This window comes from Hydra viridissima, unplaced genomic scaffold (genome assembly GCF_058129835.1).
Source record: "Hydra viridissima isolate aposymbiotic clone 2 unplaced genomic scaffold, HvirCarnegie_v1 scaffold_3, whole genome shotgun sequence".
Classification (NCBI taxonomy): Eukaryota; Metazoa; Cnidaria; class Hydrozoa; order Anthoathecata; family Hydridae; genus Hydra; species Hydra viridissima.
Window position 1 is genome coordinate 9,225,861 of NW_028324302.1, and position 19,503 is coordinate 9,245,363.

A 19,503-nucleotide genomic window follows, 5' to 3' on the forward strand; every position below is an offset into this window, starting at 1 on the left:
CTTGCAATACATTTTCCACTACCTTTCAGACTAGCTAGAGCTATGAAAATTTCTGTATTTATATAGTGTCAATAAACGAGCATTTTAAAATTAAAAAAGGGCCTAAGACACTAGGGGAGGGGGCTGGGGGCATGTGCCCCATTTTTTTGAGCAGAATCTTGAGATGGATTTTTCACTATCTTCCAGACAAGCTGCAGCTCGGAAACTTTAAGCATTTGCGTAGTCCTCATGAACATGCGTTTAAGTTGTTTCAGGTCAGATGACCAGATGGTCCATGAGGCTGTGGCACCTGGGACCATGCCCCACTTTTTTTCTCAAAAAAAATTTTTTTTTTTTTTAAACACATAAATGTGTCTTAAATTTAAGATAAATTTGAAAATATTGTATTCAAAAATTTTTATTGCTTTATACTTGCTCTGTTTTACTTCCCCATTTACAAAATAAAATACAAAAAAAAGAAAGTCAAGATAATGTTAAGATTAGCTTAGATGCATCAATGGTCAAAGTATAAAAACGTCCATTTGTTGTTACAGGCATCAATCTTAATTTGCTGATCATTTCGAGAAATTTGAATACCAGAAATAGAAAAAATGCCTGTTAAATGAACATCTTCACTTGTTCGTTTAAAGCTAATAGTATCTACAAATTCTGGTTTAAATTGATGATAGCTCCTAGTTCCAGGAATTGTTCTACTTAGCTCAAAACCTGTTTTCAAAGTGGTGCGCAATTCTCTCAGTCTTTTTTTTTTCAATCTTGAAAAAAATAATCCCTTTAATATTGTTAGTACAGCAGTCAAACATTTTGTTACAATTCAATATCTGGCCATTTATGGGCCTTTGTAGACTTGCATTTGTAGTTAATCGTTTTACAGTGCCACCAATACCATCACATGGTGACTTACCATGACAGAAAAATAAAGAATCTTTGAAATTTTAGGATGATGTTCTTTTAAATAGTTAACTATTTGTGTTTGAACTTCATACACAAAACCAGTGTCATGCTCATTATCTTCTGACATGAAGCAAAACGATTTTTCTTCAAGTTGGTCATTTTCGTTTAATAAATAGAGGGCAACGGGGTGCAATGTGCATTGACTTTTGCACCAATGGTAACTTTGGATTTCATTTTGAATCACAAAAGTGAAGTTTTCTGAAAAGTCACCTAAGACAATACAGCAGTCTTTTGCTAAATTTTCCTTTTGTTGCTTTAGGTATCTTGCTTGACATTTTGCAATGTAGGAATGAGCTGTTAACTTGTTTATTGCCTCTGATAACATCAATTTGTATTCTTCCATTGTTGTTGTCTGATAGATCTGTTTGTTTTCTGCCACTGATTGATTGACACCTCCTCGTCATTGTCAATTAGTTGTGCATCCAGAAACTTCTTTAAAGAAACTACACCTAGACAGTTCGGACATAGATGAACCATGCACTCGTTACTTGTCGCATCACAAACATCTTTTGTCATCAGATCTTTGTAAGTACATTTTATTTGTACTTACAAAGATCTGATGACAAAAAAGTATTGCATTTTGATGGAGGGTACATACACAAACAGAATGAGTGCCTGATGCTCCAGCAGTTATACACCATTTTGGTCTTAAACTGCAAAACTTAGAAAATCCAATAACTTCTTGAGGATATTTAGTTTTAAAAGAAACGTAAAGTTCTTTAAGATTACATAAAATAAGGCGCTTTTGCATGTGTTGTTTTCTACCAATACTTACGTAATCTTTTTTACCAGGCATTTGTCTAGTAAATTCGTCATCATGGTATACATTGTTGACTCTATTTAATGTTATTTCTGAAAATATTTTTCCTTTCTTAGTACCTGGAACTGAAAAAATCCCACTTATTTTCTTTAGTTTGCGCGCTTCTTTAATTTGGTATATAGTGACGTTGAAATATCTTGCAGCAAAATTTCTTAATAAAGACTCGGGTGTAAATGTTAACAACTGAATTTTAGTTTTTTGGTCAGAAACAATTAACTTTTCTTTTATTTCTGCTGTTAGTTTGTCTAGATCATCGCATTTACTTTTGTCAATAATTTTCGTATGAGGAATTTTATGTTTCAGTTCTTCTTCCCTAACATTATATACTTTTAAAATATGCTCTTCATACTTCGACAATGTTTTTATAATTTTTCTTTTAGCGACAGATAACCGTTGATGCTTTCGAATGCCATGAAGTTTTATGGGGATGCACCTATTGCTTCCAAACTAACATTTAACGCCTCTCGTGACTTTTCAGAAGTACCACATGAAATAGATTCTTCAAGTTCACAATTATCTTGTTCATGAAATTTACTGATTATAGCTTCAAAGCAGCTCCGACAAAGTTGATATCCAGGCACAACATTTGGAAAATTAGTTCTCAATTGTTTTGCCATGTCTAATGTTATTACATGACTCCCTGAAATGAAAAGAACAATTTGATTTTAGTAATTACCTATCAATATGAAAATTATTTGCACTTATTTCAATATATAATGCATAACCAGAATTTAATTTCATTTTTTAATTTTATTATTCAAAAAAGATTTTACAATAATTTTTTATCAAAAATATTTACCTTGATTGCTTTTCTTTTTGATTTATGCTTGTCCAATAAATTACAATATTTTGTGTGCTTCTTTAAAAGTGTGTACCAAAAATCTTTGCATGATGAAGGCAGATTGTTAAAATTTTATCATCTGTTATTCCAGATCTCCAAATAAATTCTTCGTTGGCATCTTCTCTATAGCAATCAAATTTCTTTAAATCAATCTTTCTACAATAACTTAGTTTATGAGAAGTATCATCTAACTTTTTTCCAAAATCACATGAATCCATTCTTACTGTAACACTAAAAACAATTTGACATTAGTTTAAAATGAGAAACCAATAGTAATTAATTTAATGAAAGCAACTTAACCAATCACCATGGTAATACAAATCTAAACAGTGATTGATTTCTTTTATCTTACTTTGACAAAAAGAAAGTTTCCTTTTCACAAAGTTTAATTATACTCAATTCTTTAATGTTAAAAATGTTAATGATGACTTTAATAGGTAACAAATTTCTTCTATACTAGTGTAATGACAGGATGTTTTTTGTTTCTGTTAACAAATTGCTGTTACCATTTTAGAATTAGCAAAATATAATAATCTTTTTTAATTCAAATTTTAAATTATACAAAATTAAATTCTGTTAAAACCATTACTTTAGACTGTTTTTAATGTTATACATGCAAATCAAAATTCTTATAAACATTAAGTTTCTTAAAACATTTTAAGAAAGATTATTGAACATAGAATGATCAAAACCAAATGGAGCAAATGTAAATCACAAAAACTTGAGAAGCAATGTTATCAAAGAAATGTTTAACGTTGTTAAAAATGAAAATCTAAAAAAAAAAATTTGAAGACAATAGTTTTAAAGTTATCTTAAATAAGTTTAAAAAAAAAAAATTTTTTTTTGAGAAAAAAAGTGGGGCATGGTCCCAGGTGCCCCAGTCCCATGGACCATCTGGTCATCTGACCTGAAACAACTTAAACGCATGTTCATGAGGACTACACAAATGCTTAAAGTTTCCGAGCTGCAGCTTGTCTGGAAGATAGTGAAAAATCCATCTCAAGATTCTGCTCAAAAAAATGGGGCACATGCCCCCAGCCCCCTCCCCTAGTGTCTTAGGCCCTTTTTTAATTTTAAAATGCTCGTTTATTGACACTATATAAATACAGAAATTTTCATAGCTCTAGCTAGTCTGAAAGGTAGTGGAAAATGTATTGCAAGATTCCGCTACAAAAAGGTGGGGCCTGCGTCCCGTTATCCATATATGGAAATCCATATACTTGCAGATCAAAATTCTTATGTTTTCTGAAAGATCCTAAAATTTAGAATAATGTGTAAAATATTTTTTTTGATATCATCAAGGCCACGCGGGTTTCTTAAGCATCAAAATCAGGTATATAAAAAATTGCCTAAATTTATTTAAATTGATCATTACAGGTACTTAAAAATATTTTTTTATATTTTTGATTATTTCATTGGATTTTTCAACCCTGAAAATAGCCAGGTACAAATTTTTAAGTCAAAATATCAAATATTTTTAAAGCTATGTGACTTGAAACCTTTAAACAAAGGTCATAATTCTGAGAGGACAAGAGGCCAAGATCAGTTGAAAGTAAAATGATCATATTTCAGGATCCTCTTGGAGCTAGAAGCTAAAATTTTCAAGAATTTCTTGTTTTACTAAGTACTCTCAACTGTATAAAAATCAGCAAAATCTGAGATGTATGGTGACATTTTTGACATTTTCTGGCTCAATTGACATGGAATTACCCAATAACATGATAAGCAACATATTCATTAGAAGCCAAAACGTACATGCTGAAGTGCAACATAATAAAATGTTGCACTTCAGCATGTATGTTTTGCTTTACATATATGTAACGCATTAAAAAAAGAATAGACTAAATTTTTATATTAAATTTTACATATATATAAAATATATAGGCGCTAGTGCACTTTCGCACCCCCCTCCCTTTTTTTTTTTTTATTGCAGATTATGATAGAGAATTTTATGCTGATTCAGAAAAATATAAAAACATAGACTTAAAAATCAACTGAAAGTGCTCTAATTCGAAGTCAAAGTTGTAAAAAATCCCACTAAAAATCCTAATATTCGCCATTTTTTAAAAATCTTTTTCAAAAACGCTTTCGGTTTTAACGAAAATTAATTACCGTTACATTGCGCGTTAAGCAGACCTGGTTTCGATTAGCCTTTGCATTATTATTTTTAAGGATTATAACGAAAGTGTTTTAACGAAATGAAATCAATGGAAGATTTTAAATAAAGGTTGAACGTAGAATGTGAGAATCTAGACAAATTTATGAATCATCATTATTGTATTGCCCTATCCCTATCCCTATCCCTATCCCTATCCCTAACCTTATCCTAAACCCTTACCCTTACCCTGACCCTAACCGCCTATCCAACCAGCTTTATTGTGTAATATAAATCGTACTGTTATAATAAAATAATTGCGCATGCGTGTACAATTCTGCGCTCTGAGTAGCTTATGGCCACGTCGAGCGCATTACGCTCTACGAAGACACTTCGTAAAAACATCCTTTAACAACTTTTTTAACGTAAAAACCATGCCATTAATGTATTGCTTTTTTAAGCTAAAAGATCATTTATTAACTTATCATTAACTTAACTTATCATTTATTAACTTATCCTTCTCAAAATGGCGAATATTAGGGTTTTTAGTGGGATTTTTTACAACTTTGACTTCGAATTAGAGCACTTTCCGTTGATTTTCAAGTCTATGTTTTTATATTTTTCTGAATCAGCATAAAATTCTCTATCATAATCTGCAATAAAAAAAAGGGGGGGGGGGGTGCGAAAGTGCACTAGCGCCGTATGTGTGTATGTGTGTATGTTTGTATGTATGTATGTATGTATGTATGTATGTATGTATGTATGTATGTATGTATGTATGTATGTATGTATGTATGTATGTATGTATGTATGTATGTATGTATGTATGTATGTCTGTCTGTCTGTCTGTCTGTCTGTCTGTCTGTCTGTCTGTCTGTCTGTCTGTCTGTCTGTCTGTCTGTCTGTCTGTCTGTATGTATGTATGTATGTATGTATGTATGTATGTATGTGTGTGTGTGTATGTATGTATGTATGTATGTGTATATACATTTACCTCTAAATTTAATTGATGAACTACTGGAGGTCAGGTGCATTGACACTTCATCCAAATCTTTGATAACTGAACCTGTAAAATACAGTTACTGTTTTATAGTATAAATTATGATAACTCAGGTATTTTTATTTTCAGGTATAAAAACTTGAAATTTACTTGGAAAATAATCAGGAAATTCTCTTTGTTTATATTTTCTTTTTCGAAGAAAATCAACATCCTCATTGTCACTTGGTTGTGAACTCAAAATTTTCACAATCCTGTTTGCTTTTTGTGCAAATGAAAAAGTTATAATAGCTCTTCTTTTTAGCCCATTATTTAAAAAATAATAACTTTAAGAAATAGATGTAATACCTGAAGAGAATTTAACTTTTATTAATGGAAACTTTTCTGATTCCGTGTCATACTAAAAGATTATTTCACTTACTTTTTGGCCTTTACTTATTTTACTTTAAACACCAACTAACGCATAGTTATTTTAAAACGTTGAAATAATTTTGAGTTTTTTTGTCAACGTTGAAATAACGTTTACTGAACAACGTTTAAATAGTAACGTTATTTTAACGTTGCGATTTGGTTAACCAACGTTGAAACAACGCTTCAACCAAATATCAACGTTGAAACAACGTAAAGATGCCGGCTGGGTATTAGTTAAAGTTCATGTTATAAAAAATATTACAAGAATTAAGCTTTACTTTTTCGTCAATTTAAAGCATGACGAAGTGTTATTATTTTGTGTTAGTAACTAAAAACGTATTGTTTTGAACTTAGCAATGTCGAGGAAAATGGTTCTGCCTTACACTGATATGACCCATGTCAGTTGTAAATTACTCAATGTTAAATAATTTGAAATTATTTTACCTCCTCATACTTTGTATTTTAATTTTACAGATGGTTTAATTTTTTCAATTTGAAGGCGTTTTTCTAAAAGGGTATTAGCTAAGGTTTTGCAACTTTAAATTATGGAAAACAGCCACTATAAATTAAGTAACAGACCGACCATAACCCGTATTACGGGTTGCTTTTTGCTAGTCAATATAAAGCGTATTGCAAAAACGGTGGACTTAATTTTCTATATTCCATTTTATAATATTTTGAAATATCTCATCAATTATATGTTTTCGCGTATACCTTTTTTGAGTTAAGTTAACATTGAGTTATTTTCATATTTTTCCTCCGGCAATTTATTAAGTCTTTGAACAAAGGAAGAACGAGGAATTCCTCTTAATTTAAATTTTCTTATGTGCTAAGTATTAGTTTTAAAAAAAAGTAACAAAATAATAATAATAAAGCAAAAATAACATAAAAATGAGCAATGACAAAGCAACGTATAAACGTCGGTTTAAAGTAATTTAAAAAAAAACGAACTAAAAATAACAAAAATAAGCATTGGTGAAGCAACGGCTAAGCACTGGTCGAAAAACGGCTGCCATGCATGGACCATGCATTAAACGGTGACCAACATTTGGCTTGGGCCATGCTTGTCGGCCGATGGTGGGCTAGTCATGGCACCGATGGTGGGCCATGCATGGAGCAAGCATGGCGAATTTGCTGGGTATGGGCTTGCATAGGATTTTTTAGTATTTGCCAGTGGTGGCCCGTTGAAACGCAAGAGCCTCCATGGCTAGCCAGCCCTGGGCCATAGTTAAGCCAATGTGCATGGCGGCACTGCGCCAGGTCTGGCAAGCCAGGCCCGGCCCTGTTCCACAGCCAGAACCGGACCGTTGTCGGGCCATGTATACGTTGCTACTCGGGCCCAATAAGCAGGACCTTATTGGGCCAGGGCTGGCGAGCCAGCTCCGGATAAATACGTGTGATCCAGTTAAGTGCCGCAGCTGGCGCACCAGAACTGGCGAGCCATTATCGGGTCATAAGCGTATCTTAAGTGGCACGCCAGCTAAGTACGCCAATTGGCGTACCGCTAATGCATTATAGTGTTAACACCATGAGTTAGACAAAATTACTTTTTATTGATGCGAATAAGATAAAGAGCGAAATATATAAATATTTCTATCTCTTATAAAGCTTTTGTAAGTTCATAATTTTTATTTAAGCACACGACGTAAGTTTATAAAACCAACTATATATATATAACCAACTATAGTTGGTTATAGCAATGAGCTACTCAGGGCCGGCCTTACGAATTGCGGGGCCCAATTTAACGAATGCTTGCGGGGCCCACCTGATTTTTTTTTTTTACAATAACTACTAATTATAAAATTATTGAAACACATTTATTATACAAAAAACATAACTCCACAAACGAATCAATAAACAATAATAAAAATATTACAATGAATTTAAACAAAACAGTTCTTGTTATTGTCATAATAAACAAATAATCTATAAGTCAAAGTGGATCTTTCTTGCTTTTTTGCTTGCGAAATCTTTTAGAATTTTTTTATAATTAATTTCTCTACTTATAGGAGATTCAATTGATATTATTGCCAAATTGTTTAATCGTTCTTGGTTAATTACTGACCTAAGGTAGGTTTTAGTTAATTTTAGTTTTGAAAAACTTCTTTCACCGGAAGCGACTGTAACTGGAATTGTCATCAGTATTTTTAGGGCTATGAACAAATTTGGAAATGCAGTCGACCTATCATTACAAGCCAAATATTTAAAGAGTTCTTTGGGTTTTTGTTGTTGAACGGGCAGTATTGGCTTAATTGCCTCCATTTCTTAGGAAAGCATGAACCCTTCTATATCTTTTGTAATGTCTGTCAAAGCAATTTCTAGGTCGGCTGAATGTTTTCTGAGATCTTCTTTAGACATATTTTGAAAATTATATAGAAATCCAAAAAGTTTATGGTCTTCTTTCAGCTGCATAAACCGTGGTTGAAGAGATTGCAATGCTTTGTCTACAACTTGATTGAAAAAAGTTACCCGGAATTCTGTCTTGGGGTCTAAAATTGGTTCGTCAGAAGATTCATAAAGAAACATTTTCTTTTTCTTGTAACAGCGCTTCTGTTGAAATATGGGTTCAACTTCTAACTCATTTGCAAGCTCTTTGGCATCAATCAATGCTGCTTCAAAGCCTGTCTCTCGGTATGTCTTCAACCAATCAAACAATTTTTCAAAAGATGTCAGCCCCGCGGCAATGTCTATGGTATTGCTTTGAAGTTCCTTGCTAGTAAAATTTACTTGAAACAATAAAGAGTGCCAAAAACATAGTGCAACCAGAAACCTATAATTTGTCATTTGGCTTACTAATGATTCAGCCTCACTTTTCCCTTGAGCATCATTTGTGCTTTTTGCTAGTTCTTCTAAAGCATCACACACTTCTGCGGCTTGAAATCGTACAGCTTTAACACTTTCCATTCTACATTCCCATCTTGTTTCTGATAATGGTTTAACAGACAGGCATTTCACATGCTTTTTAAAAACAGTCCATCTTTTTGTAGATGAAGCAAAAAGGGTGTAAATACGCTGCAGGGTTCCAAAAAATGTCATGGCATCTGAACACGTTTTAGCCATATCTCCTAGAACAGGATTATAATTATGGCACACACAAGGAGTATAGAAAGCTCGTGAATTTCTTTCCAAAAGTCGTGCTTGCACTCCAGAATTGTGCCCTTTCATATTAGCTCCATTGTCATACCCTTGTCCTCTGATGTATTTCAATTTCTTTCACAAGAGTGTTAAATAAATTTTCACCAGTGCTGCTCTCAACTATAATAAACTTTATAAAATGTTCATAAATTCCTGCTGGGACATCTGAGTGTGTGCCATCAGCGACATATCTTAGCACCATTGACATCTGTTCCTGATGGCTGATATCAGGAGGGCAGTCAAGAATCACTGCAAAATACTTTGCCGACTTAATTCTAGCAATAATTTCCTGTAGAACAGCTTGGCCTATAGTATCAATAATTTCATCTTGTATGGTCTTGCCTAAATAATGATCATGAATGTCTTTGTTAATAATTTTCTGTATATGATCTTGCATAACTGGATCAAATTTTCCTAGCAATTCAATGACGCCTAGAAAATTGCCATTATGTGAATTTCCAATTTGTTCTTCAGACCCACGAAATGCCAAGTTCCTTTCTGCCAAAAACTGTACAGAAGCAACAAGTCGCTCAAAGACTTGATTCCAGCGTTTTGTTTCCTGTCTTATTAATTTTTCATTTAATGTATCAACAGTTAATCCAGTAGATAACCTTTGCTGCAGTTCATAGCAATTAAGTGTACATTGCAAATGTTTTTTTGATTTTTCATGATCCTCTAATCTTGTATGAATATTTGACCAGCTGTCAAATCCAGAAGTAGCAAGTGCAGAATCAGAATTTGTATCAAAAAGTTTGCAATAGTAACAGTAAACTTTATCAAATGATTCAGAATATATTAGCCATGGTCGTTCTATAACTTCCCCATTTTTTAATTTTCTTTTACAATGAAATTTCGAAAAATGTAACCCTTTTTCATTTTGCGGAAAATTTTCTACAGTGATCTTAGGGGGTCCTTCGTTCACTAAATAATCTCTGACATTTTGATTTATTTTATTTGGCCATGTAGCAGGGTCATCTTTTATCTTTAAAATATCACATAGTGCTGGGTTTGAATTTTCTTCTCTTGATTCTGAAATATCCTCATTATCCTTGTGTGTGTTAACAGATATATTTATACATAATTCAGATGTATTTTGTTGAGCATTACATCCAGAATGAAAAATACTACTATCTTCTGATGTAATTTCTTTAGAAATATTTGTTTCAATGTCGTCTGACTCGACTTGTTTGCCTGATTTTTCAGTTTCAAACAGATCTACTGATTTACTCAAATATTTATCTAACGCACCTTTTTCTTTTTCTGCTTCAGTTTTCTTTACCTTAGCTAAGGTTCTCTTCATGTTACCACTTAGATATTTTCTACCGACGTCCCTTTGTCTTTTACTCATATTTTGGCTTGTGTTCTTCAAAACTAAAAACTTATCTCTTTTTTTACTACTAAATTGCACAATAAAATAAAATAGTTTAATTAAACAGTTTAATTAAACTATTTTATTTTATAAGATTATTTTTTTTTTTTAAGAGTCTTAAAATTATCCAATAAAATTTATATTGTCTTAAATATAAAATATTTACTGAAAAGCGAGAAAAGTTTGCGTTAAACAAAAGTAAATAAAACTAATAGTAAACAAAATGAAAAATAATTATAGCATAAACAAACAAAAAATATATTACATACATTTCAAAAGTAAATACAGCTTAATCTTTAACAATATAAAAGCTGCCGCCATGTTCATTGCTTGCCTCGTGAATTTTCGGAAATAAGTACTTCTGGAACTATCGAAAGTAGATTGGAAACTAATATATTTTATACCATATACCGCAATAACTAAGATAAACTAAAAATAACAATAGACGTTACCATGCGCATTAAACGTTCAACGTTAGCTGTACGAATTAAGCATCGGCGTTACCGCACCGTCGGTAAAAATGCGTAAAAATGCGTAAATTTGCGTAAAATGCGTAAAAATGCGTAAATTTGCGTAAAATGCGTAAATTTGCGTAAATCTGCGTAAATCTGCGTAAAAAGCGTAAAAATGCGTAAAAATGCATAATTACCGCGGTAATTTTGCGTAAAAATGCGTAATACGCAATTTTACCGCATTTATCACTTTTTACCGCATTTATCACTTTTTACCGTTTTTATCACTTTTTACCGCTTTTTATCACGATTTACCGCATTTTATCACAAATTACCTCTTTTTTTGCTGATTACCGAAAAACTAAAAAAAGATACTTTAAATTGCTTTTTGTATTTCTATTAGTAAATATTACATTTACAGTTTTAAACAAACAAGTTACTGATAAAAAATTAATCATCAGATATATCATCATCTGTCTCTAATAAAATGTTTGCAAGCTCTTATGCTCTGTACTTTTTTTTCTCATTCCCCTTCCAATTCGACTTCATTATATTACCTAATTTTGCTTTTTTGATTCTACTTTGATTGTGCTGGAGTGTCATTGGAATAAACAAAGAGACACTTTGAGTTTGGTCTTTACCTTGAGTCACTTCATACCCTTCTTGTTGAGCTAGAGTCCTTTGACTCTCTTGAGTATCTAACTGTAGCTGTTGTTGCTTATTAGGTTCAGGACCAGTTTGAGTATCTGATAAAGTTGGAGAAGCCTTTTCAAGTGCACCTCTTTTTTTAGTTTCAGTTTGACTATGTGATTTTCCCTGTTGGTGAGTCTTCTTAGTTGGTGGTGTGACATGTGGTAATTCATACGGCTCTTCTTCGCAAGTTTTTTCCCAATCGTTGAGGTTAGAAGGAACCCTTGCGTAATTTTGACTCACAAAAACTAACATGCTAGTGTTTTCTGGTTTTACATTATGTCTAAAATCAGTAACTGTCCTACCTCCTACTGAAAACATTCTTTCTGATGAAGCAGAAGTCACAGGTATAGCCAAGTAACTTCTAGCCAGACCAGCTAGCAAAGGTAACTCATTTTTATTTTGCTTCCACCATTCTAAAGCATCCACATCCCTTTCAGGTAAGGCCATAGTCTGATACTTTTCAAATTCAAGCATCAAGGGTGGCTTGAGCTTTGATTGGCTAGGCTGTGAAGTCCCAGGGCGATGCGCTGAAACCTGCCTCCTGTCTTTCAAAAACTCAAGGTCCACTGGATCCATAGTTTCGTCAAGATCTGATGTTTCTAGCGAAGTATGATCATCAACCAATGACTCGCAGAACTGGATTGTGGTTGGGTGATTGTCAACCAATTCCTTGATGGCGGCTTCCCTCCCTTCCTCACTGTTTGCAATATTTTTGAGTGTATATCCTCTATAATATGGGTGCCCACATTATAGTATTTGACTCCAACGCCATAATTAGGTAAACCCTTCTCAAATTCTTTCATGAAGTTGTGTAGGCACTCTGCAACTTGAGGGTCACGCTCTTCAATGTCATTTATGGTTCTTTTGCAAAGCAAGTGGAGATTTAATATGTCTTTTTGAACTTTATGCATAGTCACTAGATTTTCAGAAGACCAGGAATCAGAGCATCGCTTACATTCTGCCAGAAATGGTAAAATGTTGTAAATACTAATAAACTCTAACTCATCCGGAATCAAACTTTGAAGATCTGGTTTGTTTAGAGTTTCTAGAGCAACCAGTAAACCAGCCTTCAATCTGAGGATTGACTTAAGCATCATAAAGTTAGAATTCCATCTTGTTACAATTGGCTGAATGATCTTGACTGGTTCTATATTTGCTTCCACGCACGCTTTCTTGATGTCCTGCCAGTCTAATGAACTTTGGTGGGTCCTTTGAGCAAGTCCTTTACATTTCTTAATTATACCATTGATTCCTTCTGATTTTTCTACAGCCTTTGTTAAACAAGTGTTGAGCAGATGATCGGCACAGGTTAGATGATCACTGATCTCTTTGCTTTCCGTGATTGCTTTCTTCGTGTTGGCTGCAGCATCAGTAACACCCACTTTGTAAAGGTCTTCCCTCTGAAGACCAGGAAATTGAGAAATCATGTGGTCTATTCCTTGTGCAAGCAAAACCCCTGTATGTCTCCCAATAAAGTTTTGGCAATCCAAAGATAAGTTTTTGAGTTCAAAGTCTTTGGTAACATAATGCAATGTAAGGGAGACGAAGGGATCACCATTTCTTGCAGTCCATCCATCTGTAGTGAAAGCTGCCATTTCGCAATGCGGGATGTCTCTCTCAATTTGCATTTTTACATCACGTCTTAGATTGCGATAAATCATTGGTAGCTTGAATTTGGATAAGGTAGTTGGACTTTTTAGGTTGGCTAGTGGACAAAGATAATTCAGCAGCATTTTGAAGCCAGCAGTTTCAATAACGTGAAACGGGAGGTTAGAGAGAACTAGTGAAAGGGTTAGGATGGTATCAAATTCCAACTGTTGAGCACTTTGTGAAGGCCACTTTATTGTTTCAGTAAAGTCGTCCATTTTTGTTTGGTGACTTGATGATGCATCATGTGGGAGGTTATCAAGCCTTTTGTTTTTATTAATAGGACCAAAATATCTTCTTACGGTACTGGACTTATCAGCCTCTGCCTGAGCATTCCTCTTTTCTTGAAATTTCTTCTCTTTATTTTCGTTATCGACTTTTTGCATCTGGTAAAAAGATAGCGGATTGCAGGATCTGAAATAAAATAGTGGAATTATATATGTTTAAAAGGATGCGAATTACAATGTTTCAGTAGTAGATAGTTCATAAAAAATAAATACATGAACCACAAGACACATTAGTGTTTTTTTAAAAATTCTAAATAATTTTTTTTTTATCATGTTGCATTTTACCATGGACATATAAGAAATGGACGTGCAACCTATTGTTTTTTTTTTGCGAACCATGCTCGTTGCGCATAGTTAGAAATCTTTTGTTTTAAGCAATAGAAATTAAATTATATTAAAGTCTGTCGGATTTAACGAAAATTTTTGGACTCGTCTAACCAGTCATTTCAACTTCCTCTTATTTATTAAAGATAACAGCAAAAGAACCAAGTTTTAAGCTTAATTTTATATAGATAGACATTCTTAATACCTTAAGAAATAACGCGGACAATGAAAAGAAATTGAGATCATTTGCTTGACTACCTTAGTACATGTATAACTTGAGATAAAATAAATAATACAAAAATCAAATTGTTTTGTAGCTACCTAGAGCACAATGGTTTCATGTCTAGGGAATTACTCCATCTATTATATTGCTGTAGACATCCAGTTTATGAATATTATAGAATTTTCTATTTTTATGTTTAACAACAGAAATATATACAGTAAAGGATAAATAACTTAAACATAAAATGAATGTAAATACAATAAAGAAAAAAATAAATTGTCACAGTTTTAAAGAATTTAGCAAAGTCAATTTATGGCAAACCGCAAGAATAACTAAGTATTTAATATTAACATAAAATGATTTACCAGCTATATATAAACTAATTTTTATTTGACAAAAACAAATGGGTTATTATGAGCTTATTATGACAATTGAAATAATATATGAAATATGAAAAGCGAAAACATGAAATATCTGACCGCATTTTGCAAGATAATTATAAATTTGAATAACTTTTTAAAAGGTTATGCTTTATCAAATGAATTATAAAAAAGTCTATAAGAAAATACACCTACTAAAAAAATAATGCATTAAGGAATATAAATTATGGAGCTTATAAAGTAGCCGAGGCAAAAAATGGCGACATGTCGGAAAAAATACTAAAAAAATACACAAAATTAAGGCTGGTGAATGAAGGACCAAGGAGTTGAATGAAACCAGATCTTAATAAAAAATTTAATTTAAGCTTTTTTATACTTCGCTATACTTTTTTTAGTCATTTTAAAATTATCCATACAGATCTATTTTATCATTGACAGACTTTGTTTACACGAAAAAAGTTCCCAAATTTACAAATATTTATCTTGAAAAAATGATGAAAATCTGTTCGTGTCGACAACTAATTTCCTTTACCTTGGTGTAATTTGTTTAGTAATTTGTCAACGCGTGAAGTAGTTACTTTATCCTGAAGTACAGTCTTATTAAACAAATGCTATAAAAGTTTAAACTAATACCACGTGATCAGAGGTTCTGTTTTTAAACTGTGGGCAGCCATTTTAATAGATTTTTTTGTTGACTGGTGAAAATTTAGAGTTAGGGCCTCTTTATATGGAAAGCGGGCTGGCTCGGCAAACGAGCCAGCCCGTTTACCGAGATCTCGACGTTGTCCTTATTTCAACTTAATTTTATTTTGCGTTTATATGAATAAACAAACTAGCCCGGATCGCTATCCGGGCCAGCTCGTTTATTCATATAAACGCAAAATTTTTCGAAGCCAGTTTTGGCCTCTCAAGAAGGCGGCGGATACAACGAACGGCTATATGAAAATTAAGAAACTAATGATAATCAAATTTTATATCTTAAGCTCAAATATTGATAAGTTTCAAATAAAAATCTATTTTTTTGTTTAGCATAAGACTTTTTCATAAAAATAACGGAATATTACATAATTACATAAACTTCAAGTATAAATATTTTTTTATTTAACAAAACATATTCTTACAATAGCTTGTTGTATGTTAACTTTCTGCTTTTCGTTTTTTAGAATAAATATGAGCCCATAATTATGAAAGTGGTCTAAGTCATATTTCTTATTTCGAGATATTTAATGATTCGCATTTGAATAAATTAAAAATTCCGTATAACGTTGTAATTACAACTACTTTTTAAAGGTTCATTTTTGACGATATCGTAAAAATTACATTGAATATATTTAGTTTAAAATCATGTCGTGTGAAATAAGTGATAAATTCATTTTTTTTTAATTTTGACTTAGACCACTTTCATAATTATGGGCACATATGATAAAATACAGATTCTCAGTAAAACTAAGTAGGAGTTTTAATTTTAGTTTGTTTCAATTTAGTTTGTTCAATAGTAGTGAAGAAAAAGTATTTGTTTACTTGTGCAGAAATCTCAAATTTAAAATAATTAGCATTTGCAATATAACTTACGTACCTTTTAGTTCTTAACTACCCAATGCTTGTGCTAGAAGCAGGGGCCTGTACAGGAATTTTTTTGGATAAGTCGCAATTTTAACCCCTTCCCAAAAATGTTAAATTTTAGCATCCCCCCCTTCCTCATTGAGAAACGCATATATGAGGTAAGACGGCTTAGTGTATGTACAAACGTAAGTCCGAATTTAATTTTTAGTGTTTAAAACCCTTACTTTCTTTTTATATTGTTCAAAATGCAAGTAATTAAAAAGATACACAGCTTTGTATAAAACAATTGGGGATGTCCATTGATATATTTTAATATATGCTTGTTGTTAACTGTAGTCTTCTCCTCCTGATGATAAATATCAAAAGAATTTGACTAAAACTTTACTAAGGGTGTAATTGAAATGGAAGTCCGGAATTTGTTCTCTAAGAAATAATAACTTTTATTTTTTTTAAATTAACAAAAGAAAATATTTAAAAAATGAAGTACTTTATAACTTAATAAAAAAGGTATGTCCATTCAGGTTTTTTATTAATTTGTTTAAGTCAAAAATTAAAACAACCTCCGTTTAATATATAAATCGTTTTTTAATAAACTTTAGACCGTTCTCGATTTGAAAAGCGCTATAATAAAATACCAAATCGTAAATCTAACTGTTATCCCGGATTAATAACTTCTTACAATCCGTTCGAACAATTAACCTTGTATAGTTTGCTTAATTATTGCTTTAGTTTGCTATAATTATTCGCTCTGTTTGCTTTTATCTACCGACGCATCATATTTATTCAAAATATTGAAGTTGTGAAAAAATATATAAAGATACATATTTTGGGTATGTCCAGCGACGTAGCAGACATCCCCTAGACACGCCCTGAGAAGGTTAGTAGCACAACTGCATGTTGCGTTATTGAAAATATAAAATTTGTCAAAATTGTAGGTAGACACCACTGCCGCTTACCATTCAGTTGTGTTATCAACCTTCTAGCACACTGTATTGGGTAACTAAGAACTAAAAGGTACATAAGTTATACATAAATATTAATTTAATCGTAAATTGCACATAAAAAAATTATATCGAATATTTTGAACTTTAACATTTAAATTAACAATTTCTTTAATTGTCTAATTTTTTTAAAATCATTTCATTTCTATAAACTTTTTAAAAATTTGTTTCATTGTCTTGTTTTTCTTTCAAAACTGTTTGATTATTTTCTTTCATATTACAATAGTCTTATTAGATGTACATCGGTTCACCGCTAAGAGCTCTGATCGCCACCATCTTGGAAGGCCAATTTTTGCTTCAATATTTTTTCGAAAACAACAATAGAATACGCTATCTAGTTATATTTTGAGATCAGTGGTTTAAAATATACTAAATTATAGTAAGAGTAAAACACTTACTTTAAATGAGCTTTAACTCCACTGGTGCTACCTTGAGACAGCTTAATCACTTTTTTGCACTTATTGCACTCAGCAAATCCTGATTTTCTGCCAGAGCCAGAGATGTTATCCTCTTCTCTGTCTAGCTTGGTAAAATAATTCCAAAGAGACATTGTTTCTTGAAGATGGTTTGATTCGGTAGTGATTTTGGTATACTAATCAGATCACTGAAGAACTTTGAGGTTGTTAGTCTTTCTTGACTTTTGTCAAGCTTATATAGGAGACTAATTTAATTTTAAAGGGAAATTAATTATTTAACAACTATCTGACTTGATAAAAACAAAGTAATTTTTTACCATAATAATTACCGCTTATACAAACTTTTATCACAATTTACCGAAATTACCGATTTCTACCGCTTTTACGCAGTTTTACCGTATTTACGCAATTTTACCGTTTTTACGCATTTTTACGCATTTTTACCGATTTTACGCATTTTTACGCAATTTTACCGTCTTCTGTTACAAGACAGCGTAAAAATGCGTAATACGCATTTTTACCGCATACGGTAAAAGTGCGTAATACGCATTTTTACCGCATACGGTAAAAGTGCGTAATACGCATTTTTACCGCATACGGTAAAAGTGCGTAATACGCATTTTTACCGCACTGCGGTAAAAATGCGTATTACGCGTTTTACCGCATTTTACCGCATTTTACCGAAATTTTTTTACCGCCGGTGCGGTAATGCCGATGCTTAGTACGAATTATATTAAGATTGATAGAAATTTATAAAAAAAAATTACTGCCATTCATAATGATATGCTATAAATTGCGGGGCCCCTACCAAGCACGGGGCCCTATTTGGAGCAATAGGTCAAATCGGCCTAAGACCAGCCCTGGAGCTACTGGACTAAAAGAAGAAAGATTCGGAAAGAAGTAAAAAATATTTTGACTGAAATAAAACAAGGTGAAATCGTTGTCGATGGAGCCTGTAATTATGATTACATACGCGAAACCGGGTTTTATTTTCCACTTTGCCCGAGACAGTCATTCAAACAAATTGCAAAGAATATGCTATTAACAACTCAGATAATGAAGCTTCCAACTCTACTGCTCTGGATGATAACCCCAATATTTCTTATCTAATCGATAATGAAAATAGCGAGTTTGAAGTTTTATCCGATAGTGATTCAGATATAAGCAACAAGCATAATGCAATAGATGAACTGGAGGGTGATTTAGCTTTTTGGTCTTTTCAACATAACATTACACAACGAGCATTTAGTGATTTAATTTGCATTGTGAGCAAGTTTGTTCCTGGTTTGTCAAAAAGTCCGAAAACAATAATGAGAACAGAAATTGCTAAGCGTGAAGTGAATGAAGGTTTTTGTTATTTTGGTATAAAGCAGGAGATACTCAATAAATTTCCAACTTTGTGTAGTGATAATGAAATAGAAGTTTCAACAATATCTTTTCAAGTCAATATAGATGGCCTTCCATTATTTAAGAGTTCTAACACACAACTTTGGCCCATTCTTGGACTAATAGAACAGTTTGAAAATAAACTTCAACAATATAGGGAACCATTTGTAATTGGACGATTTGTTAACGGTTTCAAACTAATAAAACCGTTTATAACGGTTTTATTAGTTTGATAATGGCTCTCACCATATGAGCTGAAATATTACATAAAAAAGAAAAAGAAATAATAGTATGATACTGTATATGATGTTTTAATAATTATAATACTTTTACACATACTATTAAAGATGTCACTTAAATCTTATATATATATATATATATATATATATATATATATATATATATATATATATATATATATATATATATATATATATAATTTTTATTTTAGCAATAGTAATAAAAGAGTATTAATAAGTAAAATGTTTTTTGTTATTTCTAATTATTTGTTT

At 32.1% G+C, this 19,503-nt stretch overlaps 2 protein-coding genes and 1 pseudogene across 2 annotated transcripts; all 3 read right to left on the bottom strand.

Moving 5' to 3' along the window:
• Positions 1 to 493: 493 nt before the first annotated feature.
• On the bottom strand, positions 494 to 2,835 carry LOC149890889 (uncharacterized; annotated as a pseudogene).
• Positions 2,836 to 9,293: 6,458 nt separating this feature from the next.
• Positions 9,294 to 10,550, bottom strand: LOC149890890 (zinc finger MYM-type protein 1-like). Its single transcript, XM_090081987.1, has one exon. The coding sequence runs from the start codon at positions 10,548 to 10,550 to the stop codon at positions 9,294 to 9,296; it is 1,257 nt and encodes a 418-aa protein (XP_089938113.1).
• Positions 10,551 to 12,363: 1,813 nt separating this feature from the next.
• Positions 12,364 to 14,440, bottom strand: LOC149890891 (zinc finger BED domain-containing protein 4-like). Its single transcript, XM_090081988.1, has 2 exons — positions 14,344 to 14,440; positions 12,364 to 13,825 (listed from the first exon to the last, which is right to left on the bottom strand). Exons 1-2 carry the CDS (start codon positions 14,361 to 14,363, stop codon positions 12,364 to 12,366), a joined length of 1,482 nt encoding a protein of 493 aa, XP_089938114.1. The 5' UTR covers positions 14,364 to 14,440.
• Positions 14,441 to 19,503: the final 5,063 nt, after the last annotated feature.

Coding starts and splice junctions, on each gene's coding strand:
- LOC149890890 (XM_090081987.1), bottom strand. CDS start 10,550: ATGAAGAGAACCTTAGCTAAGGTAAAGAAAACTGAAGCAGAAAAAGAA.
- LOC149890891 (XM_090081988.1), bottom strand. CDS start 14,363: ATGAAACCATTGTGCTCTAG. Junction 13,826..14,343: donor ATGAAACCATTGTGCTCTAG/GTAGCTACAAAA, acceptor ATTTTATTTCAG/ATCCTGCAATCCGCTATCTT.